Raw genomic sequence first — 23,392 nt, forward strand, 5'->3', positions numbered from 1 at the left:
CAGTTTGTTATCGTGTATATGGGACTATACTGTGTTCTGATGTATATAGGTAATGATAATGAGATACTGTACCTGTGGACTATAAAGACCTCATCAAGGAAACCTAGCGCTTTAATCGTTCTCTATGTCTCTATTCACTAAATGCTCTCTTCTCTCTAATTTAGACTGCCTTACCGGGCATGACTTATGATTCTGTATTGCCAAAGTTAAATGTAGAAAGAAAAACAAAAAGCGATCAAATTCAACTGAAGACCAACTACAAAATGGTTCCTGATGTAGTGTGATGTATAGCAGAGGGTAGGAAGTTAAACTGGGGATTGCATCAGTTGTTATTTTCTGTGTCTCTGTATCGCTCCTCAATAAACTTCCTCATAATATCTGTCTTTGTGAGAGCACTTCTTTCTTTCTGTCTTTCTTTCTGTCTTTCTTTCTTTCTTTCTTTCTTTCTTTCTGTCTTTCTTTCTTTCTTTCCTTCTGTCTTTCTTTCTGTCTTTCTTTCTGTCTTTCTTTTGTTCTTTCGTTCTTTCTTTCGTTCTCTCTGTCTTTCTTTCTTTCTGTCCTTCTTTCTGTCATTCTTTCTGTTTTTCTTTCTGTTTTTCTTTCTTTCTGTTTTCCTTTCTTTCTTTCTTTCTTTCTGTTTTTCTTTCTTTCTGTCTTTCTTTCTGTTTTTCTTTCTTTCTGTCTTTCTTTCTTTCTTTCTTTCTTTCTTTCTTTCTTTCTTGTCTACTTCAAGTACACTGGAAGCACCATAGAATGATAAGAAGAAGGATAACAGAATAGAGGGAACTTATTTATTTCCCCATCTAGATTTCTCCTTCCCGTCTGGGAATTAAATCAGCCACTACACATGTACTTACCACTGCGAACCACATGATGGCAGCACAAACTCTTGCGGAGCACAGTGGTTTTTTAAACTTTTATCAGTTTAGAAATATGTGAAGTTTCTATCTAATGACATTCTTTTACTTTAATTTAACTCCAGAAATGTTTAATTTAATATGCGTTGCATTACTTATAGCGTGAGTTGACAAAAGCTTCATCATTCTTTAATATCAACCCCGTGCTTCTCAAATTGACCAGGCAAAGAAGCTCCACCTCCTCGGGCGAGAGGCAGCTGCAAAACAAGCGCTTCTAATAGCAGCCCATTTGAACTGCGCAATGTCTTTTCTGCGTTGTGATTGGACAGATTGAGAGCCAAACACGCGCTTCTAGGCGGTAGCATGTTGTTTATGACAGCAGCGTCTCGTTGCACATGCCAAACGGTTTAATGTTAGCTACCGCAACCAGCGCTAAATGAACGCTGCACAAAGTGAAACGCGGAGCCAGCTTATAATCATATAACAACGCTAAGTGTCAGCTCGACGAGGATGTCTGTCCCGACAGGAGAGGGATGATGATGACACCACTGTTATGGCGAGTTGTGTCACTTTGGCTTATTGTAGCTGTACTCTGTTGGTAAGTTTGTTTCAGTGTCATTCTATCTTTATTTATTTGCTGATTTTTTGCTGTGAATTCGGTTGACTGACGTTATCCGGGGTTATGTCGTTTTGAACACATTGACAGGCTAGCTAGCTAGCTTTGTTATTGTGCCGTGATGTGGCACCTGGCTGACTACTGTTGTGCTCTGTCAATGTTAGACGTTAGTACGCGACATAGTACGCGACATATTAATGAGTTCTCTCTAATAGTTAACGCGTTGTGGACGAGCCGATTCGTTGAGTTTAATGTTACTACGGTGTGTTTGTGACATGTTTCCTAAGTGTGTGTGTGTGACGCTTATTGTAAATTAAATGAATTTAATCACCAGCGGGTGTATCATATTTATGAGTGACCGTGTTAGCTGGTGACTTTTTTTGAAGTCCTTTAAAGCGTCGGCGTGTAAATTTAGTCAATATAAACACAACATCTAGTTTCAGAACTGATCCAGTGAGGAAAATGTGTGCTTCACTAAGGCCTGTGTTGTTTTGTTTTTTGAAATTACAAAATGCTCCCTTTTGATTGTCAGATGGGCAATGGACAAAGCTATAACGTCACTACTTGATCTGTAACACATATGTATGGAAGCATAATAATAGAGCAGTTTATGGAGGATACCTGACTGATAGAAGGAGAAGGAGTCTACATTGTAATGGCTGGCCACTGTCTCCCAAGATGCACACTGTCACAGACCTAATGACTGACGTTCAACAGATTTTATTCCTCAACTCTTGGCAGGATTAGTGGACTTTCATGTCAATGACAGCAGGCAAGTCTTGACTCGTAAATCTTTTGCTGTTGGTCTCTGTTAATCTGATGGGAAAACAATCAAGAGAGGAGGGATTATGTAGAATAGGGATTGAGTTTTAGGTAGGATGGTAAAATGGAAAATTACAGAGAGAGAAAGGAGAGATGATATAAGAATGTTAAGATCTTTGTTAACCTGGCCTACATTTCCACATTCCCACCGCTTTGGCTTTCAGTCAAACATGAAGCTGTGACTGATTTGGTTTGTGAACTTAATGTAAAGTAATTCAGTTTATCTTCTGCTCGATCGTCCACACAATGTCTCACTGGGAAAATAGGGACAAGCTCCTACAAAACCTGTAGTAAACATACGGAAAGATCATCTGAGATCCCCTCTCCCTTAATGGCCATGAGTAATATGAGCCAGTCGGGAAGCCAGCAATTACAAGTGAAGAACACAGGGTTGTAGCATCGGATGTTACTCCTCAAAAGACAAAACAATAGAACTGAGTGAGAACCTAGTGACGATACTTGATCTCCACAGACATGAAATATTAATTATTAAGGTAGGTAAAGGTATATTATCATCAAATAATACATCTTATTATGTATTATTAGATGATAGTATTGTATAATATGGTACATATGGTATAGATAGTATTTAGTGTATTATACATCACATGATTTAGCATTCATTCACAATGGATTTATGACACTTAACCACATGATATGTACGGTCCCAAATCATATACTCTCAAGGAAGGTCATGAGATCAGCCACATGGATATGATCTTTGCACCTGCTTTGCCACTTTAACAGGAACACCTGTACATTCAATGGACTGTGAACAGCCCTGCAATGAGTCATCTCTCTCATCTCTCTTGTATCACTACTATAGTATCTATCTATAATATAATAAATAAGTAGAAGTCAAATAAATAGAACCCTCAAAACAAACAAAAACATAGCCATTTAACATTTAATTCATAAAGGTGGTTAGTGTTTGTCTGTCCTGATGTATAGATCTACTCTGTATTATTGTGCGTACTCTTTCTGTTGACACTGTGGTGGAGAGGCTATTGCATTATAGTGTATACCTGATTCTAATACACCTATGTCACAAATAGAGTAAACAGAACATTAGAAACATATCTCCATTGACTACAGTCCAATGTGCAACACCACCACTCACTTCAGCCTGGACCCCTTTCTTTGCAGTTGTTTAGTCAATTATTCATGTAAACCTTAAATCACCCTTGCTCCCCTGGGAGTTACATTATGGCTGCTGGCTTTTAATTACAAAACAAATGGCCTGTTGTTACTTAAAGTGTTTGTGACCGGTCAATCTCCTCGAGTCAGATCAGCAAAGCAGTTCCATAAGCCGGCCCAGTGGCCGAGTAAACTACTTAACCTGAAATCGTGAATGAATTCTCAGTAATGAGCTGGATTGTTGACAGTTGGAAGAGTGGCTGTTGGTGTCGCCTCTGAGAACGGAGCAGAGGGACAATTTCCCCATGGGAATGTGACATCATTATAACTATTAATAGCCTGGTCACTGTGATTATTATGGTCTCTGGCAGGAGTGTCCACTGTCACTGTCACCCTGAACATTTTCTGACACAGTGGAACCCGACTGCAATGTGTTCTCTGTTTAAAAGGAAATAATGGCCCCTATTATGAGCTGAGATCACCTGTATTGTGAGGTATATTAGATGTGAGCAGCAGCTGTCATGGCTTCCTCTCTCCCATGTGGAACCCCTTATTTTAGCTAAAACAGAACATGAAAAAAACAGAACATGAAAGCCTCTTGCATGTATGACCTATATGTCGTTTGTTTGGCATGACCCTCCATTATGATTGAGCAACACCTAGTTTAAGGTGTGTCTCCTGTCTTTATGAACACACACTGTACCCTACTTACAGATAAGATAAATGATTTGAACCAGTTTACAGGTTGCTTACTCATTGCGTCAGACTTGTGTATCTTCTGTCTTTCTGACTCACTGAAACCAAGTCTAATATTGCTCAATATTTAAGAGCTTATAAACATCTGAAGTTTTCCAGTCTCCAGCGTGGATATGCAGGTTTTCCATTGTAATCCAGATGACCCATAGTCAGACACATTCTTTCACTGCTGCTGTTTTCACTCAGTTTGTTCCTGGTCTTATAGGTATCCTAGTCATGCTGGTAGCACGGAGTCGCACCAAGAGGCCCAAAGTCTTGTGTCCCCACAGGACATCAGTTCGGAGGAAGAGCCAGGGGAAAACACTCTTCATCACAAGGTACAATTAACTTTGTAAGGCTTCTTGTCAAAATAGTGAAATAAGTTGGTAGTATCTGAATTTGTATTTGTATGTATTATATGTGTCTCATTCAGCTGTGTTGGGAATTTGGTTTCTGTGACTAAACCGATCCTTTCATTGAGTCTGTGATGTGTGTGTGTGTTTTCTGTAGGTTGATGACAGCTTGGTGTTAGACATCCAGTCTTTATCTGAAGATGATCAGTTGGTAGAGAATGATGATCAGGAGGATGCAGCACCAACAACATGGGAGGCAGAGGAAGAAAAACATTCACAGGTGATTAGTTTGAAATCTGTCATCTCTATTTCCTGAGTTATTGTAGATCCACCTGTACTCTAAAACATTCAGATTCAGGACTTGATAGGCCATCACATCACTAACCAGTTCTTTCCATTGATCGTTCCTGGAACACGTGAAACATTAATGCTGCCTGATGGTTTGACCACTTTAACGTTCCTCTTACAGCTTAATATCCCTCTGATTATCCATCAGCCCCTCGACATGGAGGAACCTAATGTAGAGGTGAGGCTGGAGGAAGAGGAGAGAGTTTCACCACCACAAACAAAACATGAGCACGGTTCGGAAAATCCCCATCAAGAAGCCTCCGTTACTCAAGACCAGGACTCTGCCTCCTCCTCTTCTGAAGTTCCACCCCCATCCCCTGAACCTGAACCTGAACCTGTCACTGACTCTGCTGCTAACCTTGAAGACGACCTCAGCACCTTCACCTTCCAGGAGGACGCTCCAAATAGGTAGACCACAGAAATTCATTGAGCAAGTGTTTATTGTTAGTAATTTAGTGTAGTGGTACCCTCTGGTTTCCTTTTTACCTTATGTGTTCCCTCTTTTTGGGGTAAGTCTAGCAAGTTTGATGACATCACTATTGCTTAGAATAGTGTCTGACCCCAAAGCTACTAAAATAAACAATAGTGATGTCATCAACATAGGAAAGGTACAACATTGATGTCATATTTATACATTACTAAATTTTGCATTCTAGACCAATTTATACGAGTCATCTATACACATTTAGTGTACACTATCTGTAAACACAACATCACATTTGTTGTTTTGTTGTGGTGTTTGATCTTTAAGTTTACTGTGCACTTTGTAATGTATTTACTTTATTGTTTTTTTTTTCCACTTCATTTCAGTGTTTCAGACGATGTTATATCTGATGTACCTGCTCCTGAGGTCGGTGATGCTTACCTGCCTCCACCTGACTGTGAAGAGGAAGAGGAAGGGGAAGGGGATAACCCATATGACACTGCTAGGTGGGTGCTGCTCATTCTGTGGATTAAATCATATAAATCTTCTGAATTGTATGAAAGAGTATTTCAGCATTTCTGTTGCATTATTGTGAATTTCTCAACGTCGCCCGCAACGAACATCAAAATCAGACTATGTCATTTTCAGCCTTGGTTCTCTGTTAATTACCAGAATATCACACTTATATGAAATGCTCTTTTTGCTCCGACAGCGGTCCTCCAGTGGTTTTGGAGAACATTTCCAACGCTCACACTGCTGGTACTAAATCTCACACTGATCCGCCGCTGAGCTCTCAGTCCGGTCACAGCTCGCCGCATTTGAAGGTCAACACGTCGCACATGCTGAAAGAGCAAGTAAGGGGACTTTGGATATCGCTTCAACTATTTTTGTCGCTCAGCTCCGTCTACCAGGAGGTCCCAGGTCTCATTATCTCATTATCACCGACAGGACCTGAGTCCCCCTGCTGCCACAGAACCAGATTCCAGCGTGAGCAGCAAAGACCCGGAAGACATTCCCACTTTCGACGAGTGGAAGAGGAAGATGATGGAAGTGGAGAAGGAGAAGAGTAAGAAGCACGTAGACGTTGTGTCAATGCAGCAGGTTGTGGGATTGTTGAGTGGGTGGAACCATTAAGATAACGTGAACGACTTCCCTGCAAAAAAAAAGATTCTCATCCATCTAGTTGAATATTATCTGCACATTTTTAAAATTCCACAGTGATTTTCAATTGGACTCCCTTGTTCTCCAAAGCTCATTCCACCCATACCTCTGCTAACGGAGGTTCTCATACTGTGAAGAAGGCGCAAAAGAACTTCAACAATTATGCCTCAGTGGAGTGTGGAGCCAAGATCCTTGGTTCTAACCCTGAAGCTAAGGTAAACACTCGTGATTCATGTCAGATTCCTTCTGTTTTGACGGATGTTGACGTCGTGCCAAATACAATTGTATGTGCACATTTGTTCCACACAGAGCACTTCAGCCATATTGATGGAGAACATGGACGTGTACATGCTGAACCCCTGTAGCAATAAAATCTGGTATGTATAATGTATGGATTCCCCTCTGCATTCTAACACATCCCTTGCTCATTTTGCATGAATGCAACATAAGTTCTCTTGTCCCGTCTCTCCGTTTGTCCCACTCTGTCTCAGGTTTATCATTGAGCTCTGTGAGCCCATCCAGGTCAAACAGCTGGACATCGCCAACTTTGAGCTCTTCTCCTCCACTCCCAAAGATTTTCTGGTCTCCATCAGTGACAGGTCTGAATTACAGCCGCTTTATTTGATACAGCAAAGGCGTATTGTTGTCCTCTTATCAGTAAAACAGTATCAGCACGTTATTGAGGTCATTTAGTTTAGATTTACTGATGCATGCAATATCTTGACACCTGTCGCCACAAGGGGTAATGGCCTCTCAGATGGTCCGTTCACTCAGTTGACCTAATATCAATGTCGTCACTCAGGTATCCGACTAACAAGTGGCTCAAACTAGGAACATTTCACGGGCGGGATGAACGCACTGTGCAGAGTTTCCCTCTGGACGAGCATCTTTACGCTAAATACGTCAAGGTGAGGACAACTTCAACTCGTCTCACTCAATCTGTCTCTCTATCCTGCGTGTATCGCTTTATTCTCTACTTGCGTTGCTGCAGATCAATCACTGTTGTCTCCAAATGAAGTAGAATATTGAATATTTAGTAACGTGTAAACTATTCCTATATAGACTCTGTGAAAGCCAACATACTGTGTACACTCTTAGCACCTGTTGTAAATGCATGTATAGATCTCTTTAATTGTTTCTCTTTTCTGTTTCTCTTGCCTCAGATGTTCACCAAGTACATAAAGGTTAGCATGCTTTGTGGTGGAGTGTCGTGACTAATAAAGTGTTGTCTTACTGTCCAGTCGGGTGAACAAGTGTTATCAGAATCAAGTAGAGCTTAAGCTGCTACTACATTATTACAAAGAGTCCTTTAGCATAACATTTAACTCAGTTCAATGACAATTTGATTACCAATGAAGCAAAATGAATGATGTCGGCTTGTTATCAAATAATGAAGGATATTCTGGTAGATGATCCATCCCGAAGCTGACGAATGTTCCAACTTAAGTCACTCGCTGCCAATCAGTCGCTACCAGCTATTCAATTGAACCCGCTGAATTGATTTGGCTACAAGGCAAAAATTACAGCTTTGCGAGAAATAATGTGATCCCTGCTGCGAGTGTTCAAAGAGCTGGAGTGTCAATCAGACCACGTGTTCCAGTTCCACTCCACAGTATAACTCAGTTTCACATTTCCTTAGGTGGAGCTGCTATCTCACTTTGGCTCTGAACATTTCTGTCCCCTCAGTCTTTTAAGGTATGTAAATGAAATGACTTGTTGTGTTTAAAAAATGTCTTACGCAGGGAGAGAGACGACCTTCTTTCTGTCTCTCTGTCCCCCTAGTGGCTATCGACAGTTTTACAAATAGGCCACCTTTGGTTACAGCCAGGAATCCACTTTGCTGGCTGGTGGAGATTGTGTTTCATTGCCATGTGAGCATGGTTATAAAATGAGTTTGATCCACTTTCTGTGCCAGGGTGTTTGGGACCAGCATGGTGGAAGAGTATGAAGAGATAGTCGATCCTTCAGAACGACCAGATGATCAGGATGATGAATTGGGTGAGGACGGAGAACATCTTAGATTTCGTAGCTCAAGTACTCCACGTGTAAATGTCAGATGTATCTTTCACCGCAACATGTGTATTATGAGCTGGATGTGAATAAGAACATGTAATCAGTAGAAACACTTCCAATGTTCTAATGAGGTCACTGCTTTCTGTAGACTATCCTCCAGGTTTCGTGCTGGGCGAAGCCAAATATCCCAAGAATCTGATTGGATCAGCAAAAGGTAAACGTGGCAAATAGGAAAAACATGCATTAAACTGACCTCACTGATTCTAGAACATGTAAGATGGGGTTAACCGTTGTTCCTCTGTGGTTTTCCTTTTTATTTCCAGATGTCATTTTGAACATGGTGAATAACATCGCCGTCAATGTTCTTGGTGGAGGTCCAGAGATGCAAGGTACGGCCAGAGTGTCATGCTGGCTACTAACCCTAACAATAACACAATAACAACATCTAGATCTGATTGTGCAGTTACTGATTTGATGCTTTGTTGTTGTTGTGTGTGTTTTGAAGGCAACATCTCGTCGCAGGAGGTGAACGTAACTGAGCTGTCATCCCAACTTCAAACCACCACTGAAACAACTGCTACACACCTTCCTCCAGTGTGAGTGTCTGAGAAGATCACTCAGAATTTTGAACTCGCTGTCAAGCAAACTGAAGTGTGTGTTCATATTTCACAGTTGAACATGTTCTGGGAGGTTCTGAATGAGAAGATGCTGAAGCTGTAAATGAAATGCTACTGTGATCTGTACTTTAATGTCTTTCTCCTTCTATAGAACTGAAGACGTTGAGAAGCTCCTTGATGCTGAACTCGCTGAAATTGCAACTCCCTCACCAGAGACCGCTACGTCAGAGACACTTAACACTGACGCTAACATATTAGAGGTCCTACCGGTGGAGGAGAAAATAGTCGTTCGTTTAGAGAGAGATGAGGACGAGCATATTGGCCCCACCGTCACTCTTTTGGATGAGGAGGAAGAGTTGGATGAAGCTAGAGAGATAAAGCAGCAACTTGACCGACAACAGGAAAGTTTAGACTACTGTGAACTCTCATCGTCTCCGCAATCGTCCCTCTGCTGTTGCTCAGCGTCTCTCCAGGAGCTCCTCCAGCGTCGGTGCTTAGCCAGGCTGTCCAAAACAAGGAACGGCTGCAATGTGGACAGAGAGCAAACGCTTCCTTCCCAGAGCCAAACTCCCACAATGCCACTGCCCCTCTCTCCCTCCACTTCCCCCGAACCTCCACATCACCGCAGTGAGATGTATCCACCTCAGGACAAAGAACCGGCTCCTGAGGAGAGTGAGAGCGAAGCCAAACCATCAGATCCACCAAATCCCCCAGGGAACGCAGTGGAGTCCCAGAAGGAGGAGATGATGGCTGAGCTTCCTGTGCTGGAGCCCAGTCAGACCCCGACTCCCCCCAAAGCCAGTGCCACCGATTCGTTCACAACCAAAGCTACGGCCACTGTGGAGCCGCCGCAGCTTTCATCCGAGGATCCGCACAAGGAGCTAACAGCATCGAAGAGCCAGGACACGCTGGCTGAAGAGAAGCACGAGGAGCAGTCAGCCAGTTTGAGCCCCATCTTCACAGTATCCAGTGTCAGTGCCACAATGGAGGATCCCTCTATGACCGCAGCAGAGGAGAAGCACAGCAGCGACGCCCCCACCCAAACCCCACACACCACAGATCAGTCTCAACTTCTTCATTCCTCTGTCGCTCACTCAGAACATCAACCCACCCCGCCTGCTGCACTGGAAAACGGCACTGCTGAGACGTCCCACCCTTCCCCAGACGCCACTCCAGAACTGGAGCCCTCTCTCGGCCACGCTGTTCTCACAGACGTTAGAGCGGAGGACCTCGGGGAAGACGGCGGCGCGTCATTGCCCCACCCGTCCTCCGCTGCCTCGCCGTCCCACTCGGACTTCTACGCCGAGGTCCCCGGCAGCGTGGAGCAGAACGGCAATCAGGTGCACGGCACTAACCAGAAGGAGTCGGTGTTTATGAGACTCAACAACCGCATCAAGGCGCTGGAGATGAACATGTCGCTGAGTGGACGCTACCTGGAACAGCTCAGCCAGAGGTGCGTCAAAGAATATACAATCAAATGAGACTGGCGGTGGGACGGAACGCAACGCGACGGCGACCCTCAATTTCTGTCTGCTTTATTTTGAAGGTACCGAAGGCAGATGGAGGAAATGCAGAAGGCGTTCAACAAAACCATCATTAAGCTCCAGAACACTTCCAGAATAGCAGAGGCACAGGTGAGCAGTGACAGAGCACACTTACTTTATTTATGTGTACACATAGTTTCCCCCTTTCTGTCATCATTATTTTTGACGGATGTAAAATTTGCTAAACTGAAATGCTCATTAGGGGAGAATGTGGAAGTGCCCCAGCAGAGAGCAAGCAGTGGGGAGAAACTCAGCCCACCTAGGAATGTTGGGAATGACGTAGCGGCATTTTAATTACGAAATCTGCGTGAGACAGAAAGTGTGTGTGTGTGTGTGTGTGACATAGAATGATTATTAGTAGATATTAGTGCACCTTGTATTAACTTTAACCCTTTGTGAACAGGTCTTTGTGTGTGTCTGTGTGTGTGTGTGTGTGTGTGTGTGTGAGAGAGACAGAATGATTATTAGTAGATATTAGTGCACCTTGTATTAACTTTAACCCTTTGTGAACAGGTCTTTGTGTGTGTCTGTGTGTGTGTGTGTGTGTGTGTGTGTGTGAGAGAGACAGAATGATTATTAGTAGATATTAGTGCACCTTGTATTAACTTTAACCCTTTGTGAACAGGTGTGTTTGTCTGTGTGTGTGTGTGTGTGACATAGAATGATTATTAGTAGATATTAGTGCACCTTGTATTAACTTTAACCCTTTGTGAACAGGTGTGTTTGTCTGTGTGTGTGTGTGTGACATAGAATGATTATTAGTAGATATTAGTGCACCTTGTATTAACTTTAACCCTTTGTGAACAGGTGTGTGTGTGTGTGTGTGTGTGTGTGTGTGTGTGTGTGTGTGTGTGTGTGTGTGTGTGTGTGTGTGTGTGTGTGTGTGTGTGTGTGTGTGTGTGTGTGTGTCATTAGCCTCTCCTCACTCACCGTGTCGTTCTCCACAGGACCAGCGGCAGACCGAGTCCATCCAGGCGCTGCAGGGTCATCTGGAGAACGTGACTCAGCTGGTTCTCAACCTGTCCGTCAGAGTGAGCCAGCTGCAGAGCGAGGTACGAAGGGCTACAAGCGCTCCAGGCTCCAAATTTGTAATCAGCCCACGATCCTCATTAAGCAAACGTCCTCTTATTTCAGGGTCAGCTCACTGGGACGCACTCTGAGCCTCCAGCCTCTGACACAGATGCTCTTAGGTTACTAAATGTTTCCGTACTTTCCTCAAAGTTGCATCTCGCACTTTGAATGTCAAGGGGGAAAAAAAAGTGACAAATAACTTCCAAGCTCTCCTCAGCTCTTTATAGTTGTGACGCTCCTGTTTGTTCACCCTAGTTATTATGCTTTGCCCGGTTTCCCTCCCTGTCAACGTCACAAAGCGGGAGCATCTGCTAATGCATATTTAATCTTTGGTCGGCTTCCCAGGTGTCAGACAGGCAAAGTTACCTGCTGTTGTCTCTGATGCTGTGTCTGTTCCTGGGCCTCATGCTGTGCGCCAATCACTGCCGCTTCTCCACTCTGCCATCCGCCACCGAACCAGAACCGCCCATGCACAAGAGCTACAGCTTCTGTTGTCCTGAAAGGTAAGCGACGTCAACTGGACGGTCTTTGTTAGTTGCTCGCTGATTTTTAAAACTCAATGACAAGAACGAACAGCAATGTCTTGAGTTGAGCTTTGAGCATTTCTTATAACCGTTGTTTCTTTAACAGGCAGTTCTCTTGCTGTGATGAGACGAGCCTGAAGAGGAGCGCTTCCTACCCGCTCATCAATTCTGAGTCATTCCAGTTAGACACGTCTGAAGGTAGGCACATATCTTCTATCTGCTCTAATATGGATGAATCCTTCTCCTCTCGTACATTCGTGTCCCTACTCACCTCAGAGTTGTGCTTAATACCGGATTTATTTGTCGATCTTGTGTCGGTTTCATGTGAAATCTCTGTACAAACATTCCAGTCTCATTATCTGGCTCACAGGTTCAGGAATTCTACAAACAGAGGACACACAGAGTCTTTGTCCAGCCAACAAAAAGGTGTGTAGATTGGAATCTATATGTCTCTAGATAACGAGCTATACTGATTTAAACAAAATCTGTTCTTCTGTTCTTCTCTCTCTGAACCTCTTCTCCCCACACAGAGGAGGCGGCACAAGATCAAACCCAGCGAGAAAGTGGAGACGCTGAAACCTTCTCTGCACGCCGCTCCAGAGCTCAGTAACGGAGGCGTCGTGTGTAACGGCGCCGCCGTCACCGCAAACCCTTACGCACTTACAAAAACTCTACTCCAGCCGACCTTTAGAGACTCGCCCTCAGAGGGAAGCTCCGAGGGATCCTCCCATTCGGACGACCCTTCTTTCTGCGGCATCACTGCAGGCTGCACCCGGATCTGCGACGGGCTCCCCGCACCAAAAACCAGGGCAGAGAAACGGGCATTAAGACGCAGGCGTCCCAAGCCGAGCTTCGTGGTGGTGGACTCGCTTCAGGTGCCTCTGAGGGACAAGAGCGAATCTCTGCCCATCGCCACTGTGCAGGACCTGATGAACAGGAGAACTTAGTAAAGCTCTGGGATGTTTGGAGCAAATATCTCAGGTCGCATTTGACAAAAAACAAACAATCTCTACTGTTAAACTCTCTGAAAGAGGGTGGATGTTATTTTGCTGTAGCCGCAGGCAGCTTTGAGCTTTGAAATGAGACAATCCCTTCGTTTTCACTAAGTGATGTTTCCTGTTTGTCTGATGTTTATATGTGTTCCTCTCTAAAGCAACGACACGTCATCCCAGCTCACCTCACAATCTTTTCTTTCCCCTTTGTGTGACTGGAAATAGGTTGAGAATATTGAAAATTTGGTTTTGAACTCAACACGCTGCGCATTTGCCAACTTCCTTATCAATAAAAATGCAACCTCTGGATTGAAAGCTCTTTCCCTTTTTTGTTTTATTAAATGTCTGTGTCTCGGTGAACTGGTGAGACACTCAATGAGATGTAAGGTTTCAGTCAGGCTGCTTTAAAGGTGAGGAAGACATTTGGTTGGTTTTATCTTCCAAATCAAAGCACAGATGGTTACACCAGTGATTTACCTATAGACTGAAAAGTGTTGTAAACAAATCCCACAAGGAAATGGTTGCTCTCTCTCTTTCTCTCTCTCTCTCTCTCTCAGAGCCAAACGTGTTCATCGTATTTGTTGTCATCCTGTGTGCGTCTTTAGCAGTTTTGATTTTGTGTGACCTTGCATTTCACTGGAGGGACAGCGTGCAAAACTCAGCCTTATATGCAGCCAATCAGATGTGCCGTGTTACAATATACAGACACACTCTTAAGTGGATCAAGTTTCCACTGATACAGGCAAGGTAAAATGTTGAAAATTAATAAATGCTCCTTGCAAGTAACAGTGACTTCAGACACTGGAGATATGTGCGCACCTGCTTACATCAATGTCCAGCAGGGGGCAGTACAACAACAATAATAAAAGCTCCATTTTATGATTGTTCTGCCATCCCCTTATTTCCCATTTGATGATTCATTCCTCATGTTTCTAACTGAATAGAGGAACAGTTTAAAGACTAGTACAGTCAATATCAGCTCATTGGGTTCTGTATCAATGTTTACAACAACAGAATCCTTAAAACTGTTGAAAAATGCTGCGATTATAATCCTGTTAGCTAGTGGATGTTTACTTGTGGGGCTCCTGCGGGACGTGTTTCCTAAAATGAGTCGATAGCTGTTTGATAGCGCACATTTGATTGGTTCATAAGAAACTGAGCTCTGACTGTGAATGTGTATCTATTTATCACATAGACAAACCGGATCCCTCCTTTAACACACACTGCTCTCTGCTCTGTGGTCAGGCTCGGTCAGCACGCTGGAGGATGTGCAAAATTAGGTTAAAACCTTTCTTCATCTGACCCAGCTGGGTCGCAGATAAGCCTGATGCTCTTTTCCCTTCATTTTGTTAACAGTATTTCCTATGTTTCTCTCTTCCCGGAGATTATCTGTAAATGCAGGGAAGCAATCCTCTTTTCCTACCGACTCTGTTTTCATCCCGGAGCTGTTATGGACCACTCACACTATACTGTTACTTTGGTGTGTGTGTACATTACAGTTACTGTCAGCTACCATAACTCAGCTTTTCTGATTACTATTAAGAATGGATGAAATGTTTACAGGCCTCTCTTTTACCCTCTGGAGTCTGGAGTCATTTTGATGAAGCCAAATCTAAGTACAAGCAAAGAAATAACAAAAAAAACAACAATAAATTAAATAGAACGCAATAAAAGTCGAATAAATGCTACCAAAATAAATGAAAGTCTCTGAAATATCAAAAGAAGAAATCTGCTGAAAAAAGGAAACATTTCTTCACTTAAGTTTCGAAAATTCCTGCGCTCCTGAACATCCCAAGGTTCCTTTTGAAGAACAAATACAGACAACAGAGATTAAGCACCTTGTTGTCTGCTGCAGGTGACAAACAAAAGCCAAATTCAACATTAAACAGCAACAAAAATGGTCAATCATGTTTTAGGAGTGAAGAGCCGTTCACAGGTCATCTGTTAGTGAGCGGCGTTGTGATAAAAAGGGCAAAAAACAAACAATTGAATGTCATTATTCCACAGCTCATCTTGTGATGTCACCAACAGCAGGATGTGGCTCAGGATGTGTGTGTGTGTGTGTAAGCGAGTGACTTGCAAGTGCCACTTCTCCCTGGTCCAGAATGTGGATCTGTCCTTTTAAAGGGCAAACACTCCTCTTGCATTGAAGAGGCTCTAACCTTCACTTTATTTCTCCATCTGTTTTCCTCTTTACCCTCCATCCCGTCATTGATTGATTCACACTTTTAAGTGTTATGTCGCTTCTTCCCACTGCTCCTTTATGACCTCCCTCCTCTACTATCCTGTCTTCCATCTCTCTCTGGCCACACATACACACACACACACACACTCTCTCTCTCTTTCCTCTCTCTCTCACTCTGTGTGCGTGTGTGTGTGTGGGAGGGGCTCTGTGAGTGCAGAGCGTGATTGGAGGAGAGTAATCCTTTGAGTGCCTTGCTCCCATAGATTTGGTTGGGGTTCTTTGATGTTCTGTGGATACCAGTTGAGACCGCGGCATAAAATGCGGATTTACAATTTCCTCCATAGATTCCTCCATCCTCTCTCTCTCTCTCTCTCTCTCTCTCTCTCTCTCTCTCTCTCTCTCTCTCTCTCTCTCTCTCTCTCTCTCTCTCTCTCTCTCTATACGAGTATGACTCATTTTCTCCCTTTTCTTTACATCCCACCAATTGTTATATTTCCCTGACCTATTTCCTGTTCTCCAGTGTTAGACAGAGGCACAGTAAAGGCAGATGTAGGAGCAGGTAAAGCTCCATCCTGACAGGGCCGTTTATAAGGCTGTTTAGCGAGGGGCCCATAAGATGCTGGCAGCCACTTCAAATCAATTTGGCCGTGCCTCGCCCTCAGTAAGCCTGTGGTCACTGAAGTCCCATTGTAACGTGTGTGATTAAGTCCAGTGCACAGGGCTGAAGGAAACACTCAGGAAACTGTGTTAGACTTGCCACATTTAGTAAAGCCTGAGTTGGACATGCAGAGTGTGTGTATGAGTAACAATCTCCTCCCAGGGGAGCTTCTGCTTAATGTTTCATGGGCTTCATGTCCTTTGTCATCTTGCTGTTGTTTGATTCCACACACAGGAGGTCACACACACAGGAGGTCACACACAAACACACACACACACACACACACAGATGTACCGTACATGAGGTGTGTGAGTAGTAGCGCTGCATAGACTCTCACATGCCGTATTACATATCCTGCATTCATGTGACATTAGTGTATATGGACATACAATATTGAGTGGGCATTCACTGAGTCACATCGCATCGGGGATGAGATACAGACGAGACACTCACACACAGATGAGATGTGACGTGTGTTAACTTACATACGAGACAGAATGCGCAACATTCAGCCTGGAGTGTAGAGTGATCATGTGTGGCGTGTCCCTCCACAGGAGCGTGGACTCTAACCTTGCTCCTAATGACAAGTGAGTCACAAAGGTAGCCCAGCGTCTGTGTGTGTGTGTGTGTGTGTGTGTGTGTGTGTGTGTGTGTGTGTGTGTGTGTGTGTTTGTGTGTGTGTGTGTGTAACTGTGGCCAAGCCTGTGACTGTATGTATGATGTACTTGTAGCTCTGCAGTAAATCTTTTTTATATTAAATTCATAATAAAACCATATTGTTAATGATACTGACTGAATTCAGTGTGAGTCTATAGGTGGTCATGGCTCAGTAGCGTGTGTCAGAGTGGCTCAGCATCATTTTACCCTGTGTGCCTCTGTCATGTGCTCCTGTACTGTAAATGGCATTCAACTAAAGCTTGTGTTGAGTTCTTGAGTTTGTGTTGTTTCTTTCAGACACTCAGCCATCACATGGTTAGTGGAGCTCGTAGCAGCATCAAAGCAGTAATGTACAGCTCTGTTACAAAAAACTATTGTGTGTGTGTCTGAGTGTGTGGATAAAAGGTAATAACACCCTGCGCTGTCCAAACATTGTTATTGCACAAAAGCACTTTAACAATAAACTCCAATAAACAATGGAACCAATGAACAGCAACGCTACGTATAACAATGCATCAGTGATGACAACTGACACGCCTTCAACTAAGCATCGTCTCAAAAACACCAGCCCTGAGCTCATCGAGGGTCAGATTTACTGAGGGTTTGCAGGGCTTTTACAGACGGGACAAATACTTTCTGTTCATATTTACTAACATGATGCAGAGGGGTTTGTGCAGGTAACATGAGAGAAGAGACGTTACTGTAAAATGTGTGTGTTTGGGTTCATATATATGCATTTAAGGGTGTGCCGATGTGGCCAAAGGTAATTGCCTATATGATAGAGTCTTTGAAAAGCAAGGGTTAACTGCTTTGTGGCTGTTTCTGGATAGAATATTGATCCATCTGCTGCTGTTTCATATTTGTTATCTTTTGTATGTCTAGCAATATCAGCATTTGAGTTTGTTTCCAGTTTTAGTTGAAAAAGCATGACGTAACAGCATTTAAAGTCAGTGGAACCAAATAAGATAAAAATGTAAACTTGAATTGAGGACATACCTCATCTATTGAATGATGTACATCCAAAATACATCATTATAGATACAGGAAAGGCATTCTAAATCTAAATTTTGCGTGACCCCAACCCATTCATGCAAAGACAGGAAGCCAGGATAACAAACAGCAGCAGTTCATTCATATGGACTCACTGCTGCTGTGCCCCCTACTGTAAATACGGCACACATTTGCGGCCCGGATGGTAAGTTTGCGTCATGCTTCTCATCTGTCAGTGCAAAGTGCTGCCACACTGCTCATTTCTTAGACGTGTCCTCTATCTGCTGCAGCCTCCAATGGACTCTGTTCCTTTCGCAATGTAGATGTGTGACAGTTACTTAAGCATTAACCCAGGCTGAATTATACAATCTGCCGCACAGCAGTCCAAGGTCAGCTGTAGGGAAAGCTACTTCCTACACACACAAACAGGAGGAATACTGTGGCTGTTCTTGACTTTGGCACTCTACTTTAAGGTCTGAATAATGTTTGCATTTATGTGCTTTATATTGTTTAATGTCAGGTTTTGAGTCAATGGAGTAAAAACAACTATTACCTTGAAGTCACCCGTGATTGACAAAAGCCTCATCACAAAACACTTATCTTTACATCATTATGCAGAGCAGCAGTTTAAAAGCCACTGCACTGATCCTGACTTTGCATCAGCCTGAAGGATCTGATTCTGATTGTAGCCATGGTTACCACACAGTAGGTGGACGTACAGATGAAGACGCGGTGATTATGAGGATGAGGAGGAGGATGATGATGATGATGATGGCGCAGGTTGTCATGTGTTTGCCCGCAGGGGGGTTCGCTTGCTTTCACGTCGGCCCCAGCATCTCCCACTCGTGACCTCCTCACCTCCCCTGTGGAGACACACGCCAGGTGAGAAAAGCACGCAACAGGAATTTGGAGCAGGTCGACTGTGTGAGCCTTCTCCCTCCCCCCCCCGGGCAAGGTTGTGTTTGGCTGATGTGTCATTTTAGTTCATTTCATGAATACAGAGCAAGTTCTTTTCCAACAATGTACCAGGAGATACAAACAGAAAAGGAAGTTGAAGAAGAGAAGAGATTGCGACGCACAGTTTATTAACACCACACACACCAATGAGTTGAAGCATCTATGATTTCAACTGACACTCTTTTTATATTGCACAGACTTTATGTCAAATCCATTTTCCAATTATTTCACCAACCTCTGAAAGGAGACTATATGAAGAGTTCTGCACGTTTGCAAAAACACATCCATTTTCAACCATTTTTTAAAGCCTTTTAATCCAAACTCATCAGGTTCAGGCCTTTTAAGGGAACGCACAATAGAAAACATCATTTATGACCATGAACATAAAATAAAGATCTAATTAACTCTTCATGTACTGTCACCTGTGTGTGTCTTGTGTTAAAGGAATGTCCCAATTATTGTAGAAATATAAAACTTACTGTTAATTTGCCATTTCTCTTGAACATTCATTACTCAAAAATTAGACAGAACCTCCATCCAACCAGGGAGGCAGTGGCTCAGTGGGTACTTTCGCTTGGGAACCAGAGGGTCACCGGTTCGAGCCCCTGCCGAGGTGCCCCTGAGCAAGGCACCGAACCCTCAATTGCTCCCCCCTCTGCGAAGGGTGGTAATGTAATGTAAGTCGCTTTGGATAAAAGCGTCTGCCAAAATGATCGTAATGTAATGTAACCTGGTGCAGCCCTGTCAGTGACTTTGGGTTCTATCTCCTCATTTTATAAACTAACAAACCTGCCTGGTGTCTGGTCTCTGGTGTTGCGTAACCATTGCTGCAGAGGTCTTCACAGGTCGAGACGTTTGGATTGGATTAAAACAGATAACTTTCAACCGAACGCCTCCACTCCTGCTCACGCCTCATACATCTCATTTCCTCCTGAAGTGGTGATGATGCACAGCGGGGATACGGAGTCTGCTCAGATCCAAGAAGAACAAGACATATTGGCACACAGACCGGAGACCCACGGCAATAATAATAACCCAATTAGACTGAATAGATGTTGGTCTCAGTTCAGAGGGAGTGTGCGTCTGTCGGTTTGTCTCTGTGTCTTTCTTGATGACCCATTTCCGTCACTGCGCTCTCTCCTTTGTCTCTGAGCCTGACATGTTAATGCCCACACATCAGCGAGTGAACCAAATCATGAAATCAATTCGATGGCATTTTCGATACAATTTGTCTCTTTGTAGGCTTCCAGCACAGAGAGATGATGCATTCAGGGGCAACAAACCTGCCAAACAATACCTGTGAACTGAAATTGAATGCAGTAAAATGAAGTCAAATTCTGTTGTTTACATGCATTATAGATAATACACATGTTGGATGCACAATTGTAGTATTGGGGAGAATCTGCAAGGTGAGGAATTCAGATCGTATTAGTGTGTGTGCATGCTTGAATACGTCCACAGTTGACTCATTAAGATCGTATTGGAGGTTTCCCAAAGACACATGAATGCAAAATTCTGTCTGTCTTGTCATTTTCCTCCTCCAAAAATAATGAATTCTATCTTCTGCCTTAAGGCTCCGGTTAAATAAAAACTAACTGCGTTCTTCTTCTTCTTCTGAGTGGGAGCTCATCTGAAACAGGCCTGTGACTTGTTTTGGATGTCAGCTCTGAGGCTATGACTAATCATCTGTCACTAGCTGACTGATGAGTAATGCTGTAGAAGCGCTTACATGACGCCGTCGATGTTATACAGCGACGAGAGCATCAGCCCGTCACGCGGCCTTGAACAGGCCCTGTGTAGAAGAAAAGCAATATGAAAGCAACTGCAGCCGTCGCTCGTCTAACTGGGTGATACTTTATGGTCGCTGTTGGCAGAACTGGGTTGCTCCATATCGAAGCAGCTACTTGGGGACTCTTTACGTCTCGATTTCTGACATAACCCATAAGCGATTTAATTCCTCTGAAGTTCCTTTGCGCTGCTGTGCTATACACTCCAGAGCCTTGACATCGTTAATCCATTAAACTTTAAATTCCAGCGGATTTTTTTACCCCTCCTGCTCCCACATTAGCACTCCAGTGCATTTCTGTGTCAGTTCACTGGGTTGAAATTAATTTCTCCGACTAATTTAGTAATTGCACAGCAAAGCTTTTTTATCTGAAGCCGAGGCTAAGCTGCATCGCACTGCCACGACACTGCGGGCAGGTTGGAACTTTCATCTATTTTCACGCTGCAACCTTTTTGGACATGAGTGCGAGGGGCCCGACTCAATACCTCACGCATGGCCGAAGAAATAACCTGAAGGGCGTAAAAAGCCAAAATAAAATCGACATTTCCCGGTCAATCTCTGTAATCCAGTGGTTTAATGCTGCGTGCTGCGGCCTGTCAGGGCTGGAAAGCCTCCATCAGGATGTTTGCTGAAACATGATGATTTGCACAAGCTTTTAACCACTTTCTGTGGATGCCTGCTCGAAGTGTGCCGACTGTTTCACACCGAACGGCTGCTGTGTGTAAGTGCTCCATTCAGAGCTGCTGCCTGCTTTGCCCATTATGGCTCCTCAGACACTGATGTAAACGCTGCGGCCCAGAACTATAGAGGGATCCATGATGAGGTCTGTGTGAACAGGCTCTTAGTCCTGTGGGGCGGTGGAGCTGCAATGATGATGGAGGGGGAAGATGTGAGCACGAGTGGGATGACTGACTCTTGTTGTCTGTTTCTGTCTGCCTCGTCTGCATGTCTCACCCCCCCCCCCCCCTCTCTCTGTCTGTCTCTCAGCCATGCTCTTATAGTCTCTCTTTCTGTCTCTCCCTCTGCCTGTCTATCTCTCTCTCTCTCTTTCTTAGTCTCTCTCTTTCTCTCTCTGAAAATGAATTGATGATTTTCCTTTGCTGAACATGATCCCAGGTTGTAAAGACTGTGGAGCCGTTTCCTCGTTTCCTTCAGGGAGGGAATTCTAAGCTCGTCTCCTCTCAGGATGGTTGTAAAAAAAAACAAATTAAAATATAGTTGTTAAGATTTGAAATAGACAGAAATTGAATGACACTACATTAGTCTGGATGAAGAGGTCAGAGCTGAATGGAGAACCATTTATTATCCACAGAGGATAAAGAGATTATGATGCTGTTTTCCTATTTCAGAAAATGATCAAAGCTCTGTCTGAAGATTTATTTGAACTTCTACAAAGCTAAGAAAGATTTAGACACATAAGAATGTTCTTTGTTCTGAATATATATATATATGTGTGTGTGTGTGTGTGTGTGTGTGTGTGTGTGTGTGTGTGTCACTATCTTGCTTTGTAAATGAGTTTCTGGTTTGGACTGATTCTTAATTTCTGATTTAAAAATAGAGTAAAGTCAAAAATCTCTCTCTGTTTCTCAGGCCCTCTCTCTCTCTCTCTCTCTCTCTCTCTCTCTCTCTCTGGGACGATTCCTCACACACCAGTGACAGTCTTAAGCTGACGTGGGACAGCTGGACACTGCCCCCCCACCCCACACACACACACACTGATAACATCTGAACACATCTGACATCCTTTGCCTCTCAGCATCACATCGGGCATGAAATGAATCTGCGGCCCTAAGACGCCGTGTCTCCGTCGGCACCACAGGCTCTGACAAACATGACACTGACTGGCATTACACTAAATTAGCAGTTTGTAGTGATGTGTTTGCCAGTGTGTGTTTCCTTGATGCCTGCTGCACTGCTTCACTCGCTTCAAGCCCATCTGCCAGCAGGGATGTGTGCAGCTCTCTCTTACATGGCACAGGGGAACATAAGGTGCACCCTGTTATCATGGCCCACACACACACACACACACACACACACACACACACACACAGACACACACACAAACACACACACGAGACTCATGATAATGGTATGTCTCACAAACGCAGTCATCATCACATCACTTTTGACAGTCTTTGCTCACACGCTCAACCTTACACACACGCACATGTGACTAAATACGGGATCATTGTCACAAAGGTATGAACAACAGTAAGAAAGCTGACAGATGGTGAGGGAAGGCGCTCTGTTCTCACACAATCCACAAAACTCACAAGCTCACGGCAATCTGTGAGTCAGATACTTCGTAGGATTGCTATATTTTGGGCGTTTAGCCAAATGAATAAATGCCGTCCATTTCTCTCAGCTGGTGTGTGGGCGTGGCCTCACCTCTGTCCCAGTCACATGCCTCTCCTCAGCCAATCAGCATCTTACATCTGTTCTCAGCTCCACACCTGTTCCCATTCCCCTGTAATCAGTCTGTCTTCCCACTACACAGCCATTTCTCTGTTGATCCCCGTGAGGTGAGGTCATCCTGTTTTTCCTCCTCATTCTTGTCTTCTTTGACTCGGACAAAGTTTAGTTTTTGGTTATTTCCCTCTGAACTGATTGCCTGTTTTATCGCTCAGCCTGCGTTTTGCCCTTTTTTGCCCTGCATTGTTATTCTCTGGCAGTTTGCATTTCTTGGTTGGATCAGTAATTTACTTTTTTTTGCTCTATTAAATGTTTGGCCGTTATCCCTGAACTGTGTCTGCCAGGCTCATTTTCTGAACCTGTTAGTGACATGTTGGCTGTCTTGCATAGAAATTGAAATTATGCCATCACCTGGTGTTAAACTGATACACCAGCGGCTACACAACATGGACTGATTTTGGGGATAATTACACCTGAACTGGGTTGCTTTTTAGTTGTAAATTTGAGGAGTTTTGGTTCTAATAGCTGTATAT

General features: G+C 43.7%; 1 protein-coding gene across 3 annotated transcripts; it reads left to right on the plus strand.

Annotated features, from left to right (window-relative positions):
• The first annotated feature begins 1,183 nt into the window (after positions 1–1,183).
• On the plus strand, positions 1,184–14,093 carry LOC143010062 (SUN domain-containing ossification factor). Of its 3 annotated transcripts, none has more exons than XM_076162205.1 (24): positions 1,184–1,455; positions 4,394–4,505; positions 4,678–4,800; positions 4,990–5,276; positions 5,679–5,798; positions 6,005–6,146; positions 6,241–6,358; positions 6,544–6,668; positions 6,763–6,830; positions 6,945–7,052; positions 7,256–7,361; positions 7,617–7,637; positions 8,093–8,148; positions 8,369–8,451; positions 8,615–8,680; positions 8,790–8,855; positions 8,972–9,062; positions 9,235–10,536; positions 10,630–10,717; positions 11,575–11,679; positions 12,044–12,201; positions 12,329–12,420; positions 12,593–12,648; positions 12,753–14,093. In XM_076162205.1, exons 1-24 carry the CDS (start codon positions 1,391–1,393, stop codon positions 13,167–13,169), a joined length of 3,975 nt encoding a protein of 1,324 aa, XP_076018320.1. In that variant the 5' UTR covers positions 1,184–1,390; the 3' UTR covers positions 13,170–14,093. The 3 variants fall into 3 exon arrangements, with proteins under 3 accessions (XP_076018320.1, XP_076018322.1, XP_076018321.1); XM_076162207.1 differs by having other exon boundaries at positions 5,017–5,276; XM_076162206.1 differs by lacking the exon at positions 7,617–7,637.
• Positions 14,094–23,392: the final 9,299 nt, after the last annotated feature.

This window comes from Genypterus blacodes, unplaced genomic scaffold, assembly GCF_046128005.1.
Source record: "Genypterus blacodes isolate CSIRO-AG114 ecotype Tasmania unplaced genomic scaffold, CSIRO-AGI_Gbla_v1 ptg000120l_1, whole genome shotgun sequence".
Taxonomy (NCBI): domain Eukaryota; kingdom Metazoa; phylum Chordata; class Actinopteri; order Ophidiiformes; family Ophidiidae; genus Genypterus; species Genypterus blacodes.

Excerpts from the sequence above, each read along its gene's own strand:
- LOC143010062 (XM_076162205.1), top strand. The coding sequence starts at position 1,391 with ATGATGATGACACCACTGTTATGGCGAGTTGTGTCACTTTGGCTTATT. Across the intron at positions 7,362-7,616 it reads TTTACGCTAAATACGTCAAG|ATGTTCACCAAGTACATAAA; the intron begins GTGAGGACAACT and ends CTCTTGCCTCAG. Across the intron at positions 8,681-8,789 it reads TCTGATTGGATCAGCAAAAG|ATGTCATTTTGAACATGGTG; the intron begins GTAAACGTGGCA and ends TTTTATTTCCAG.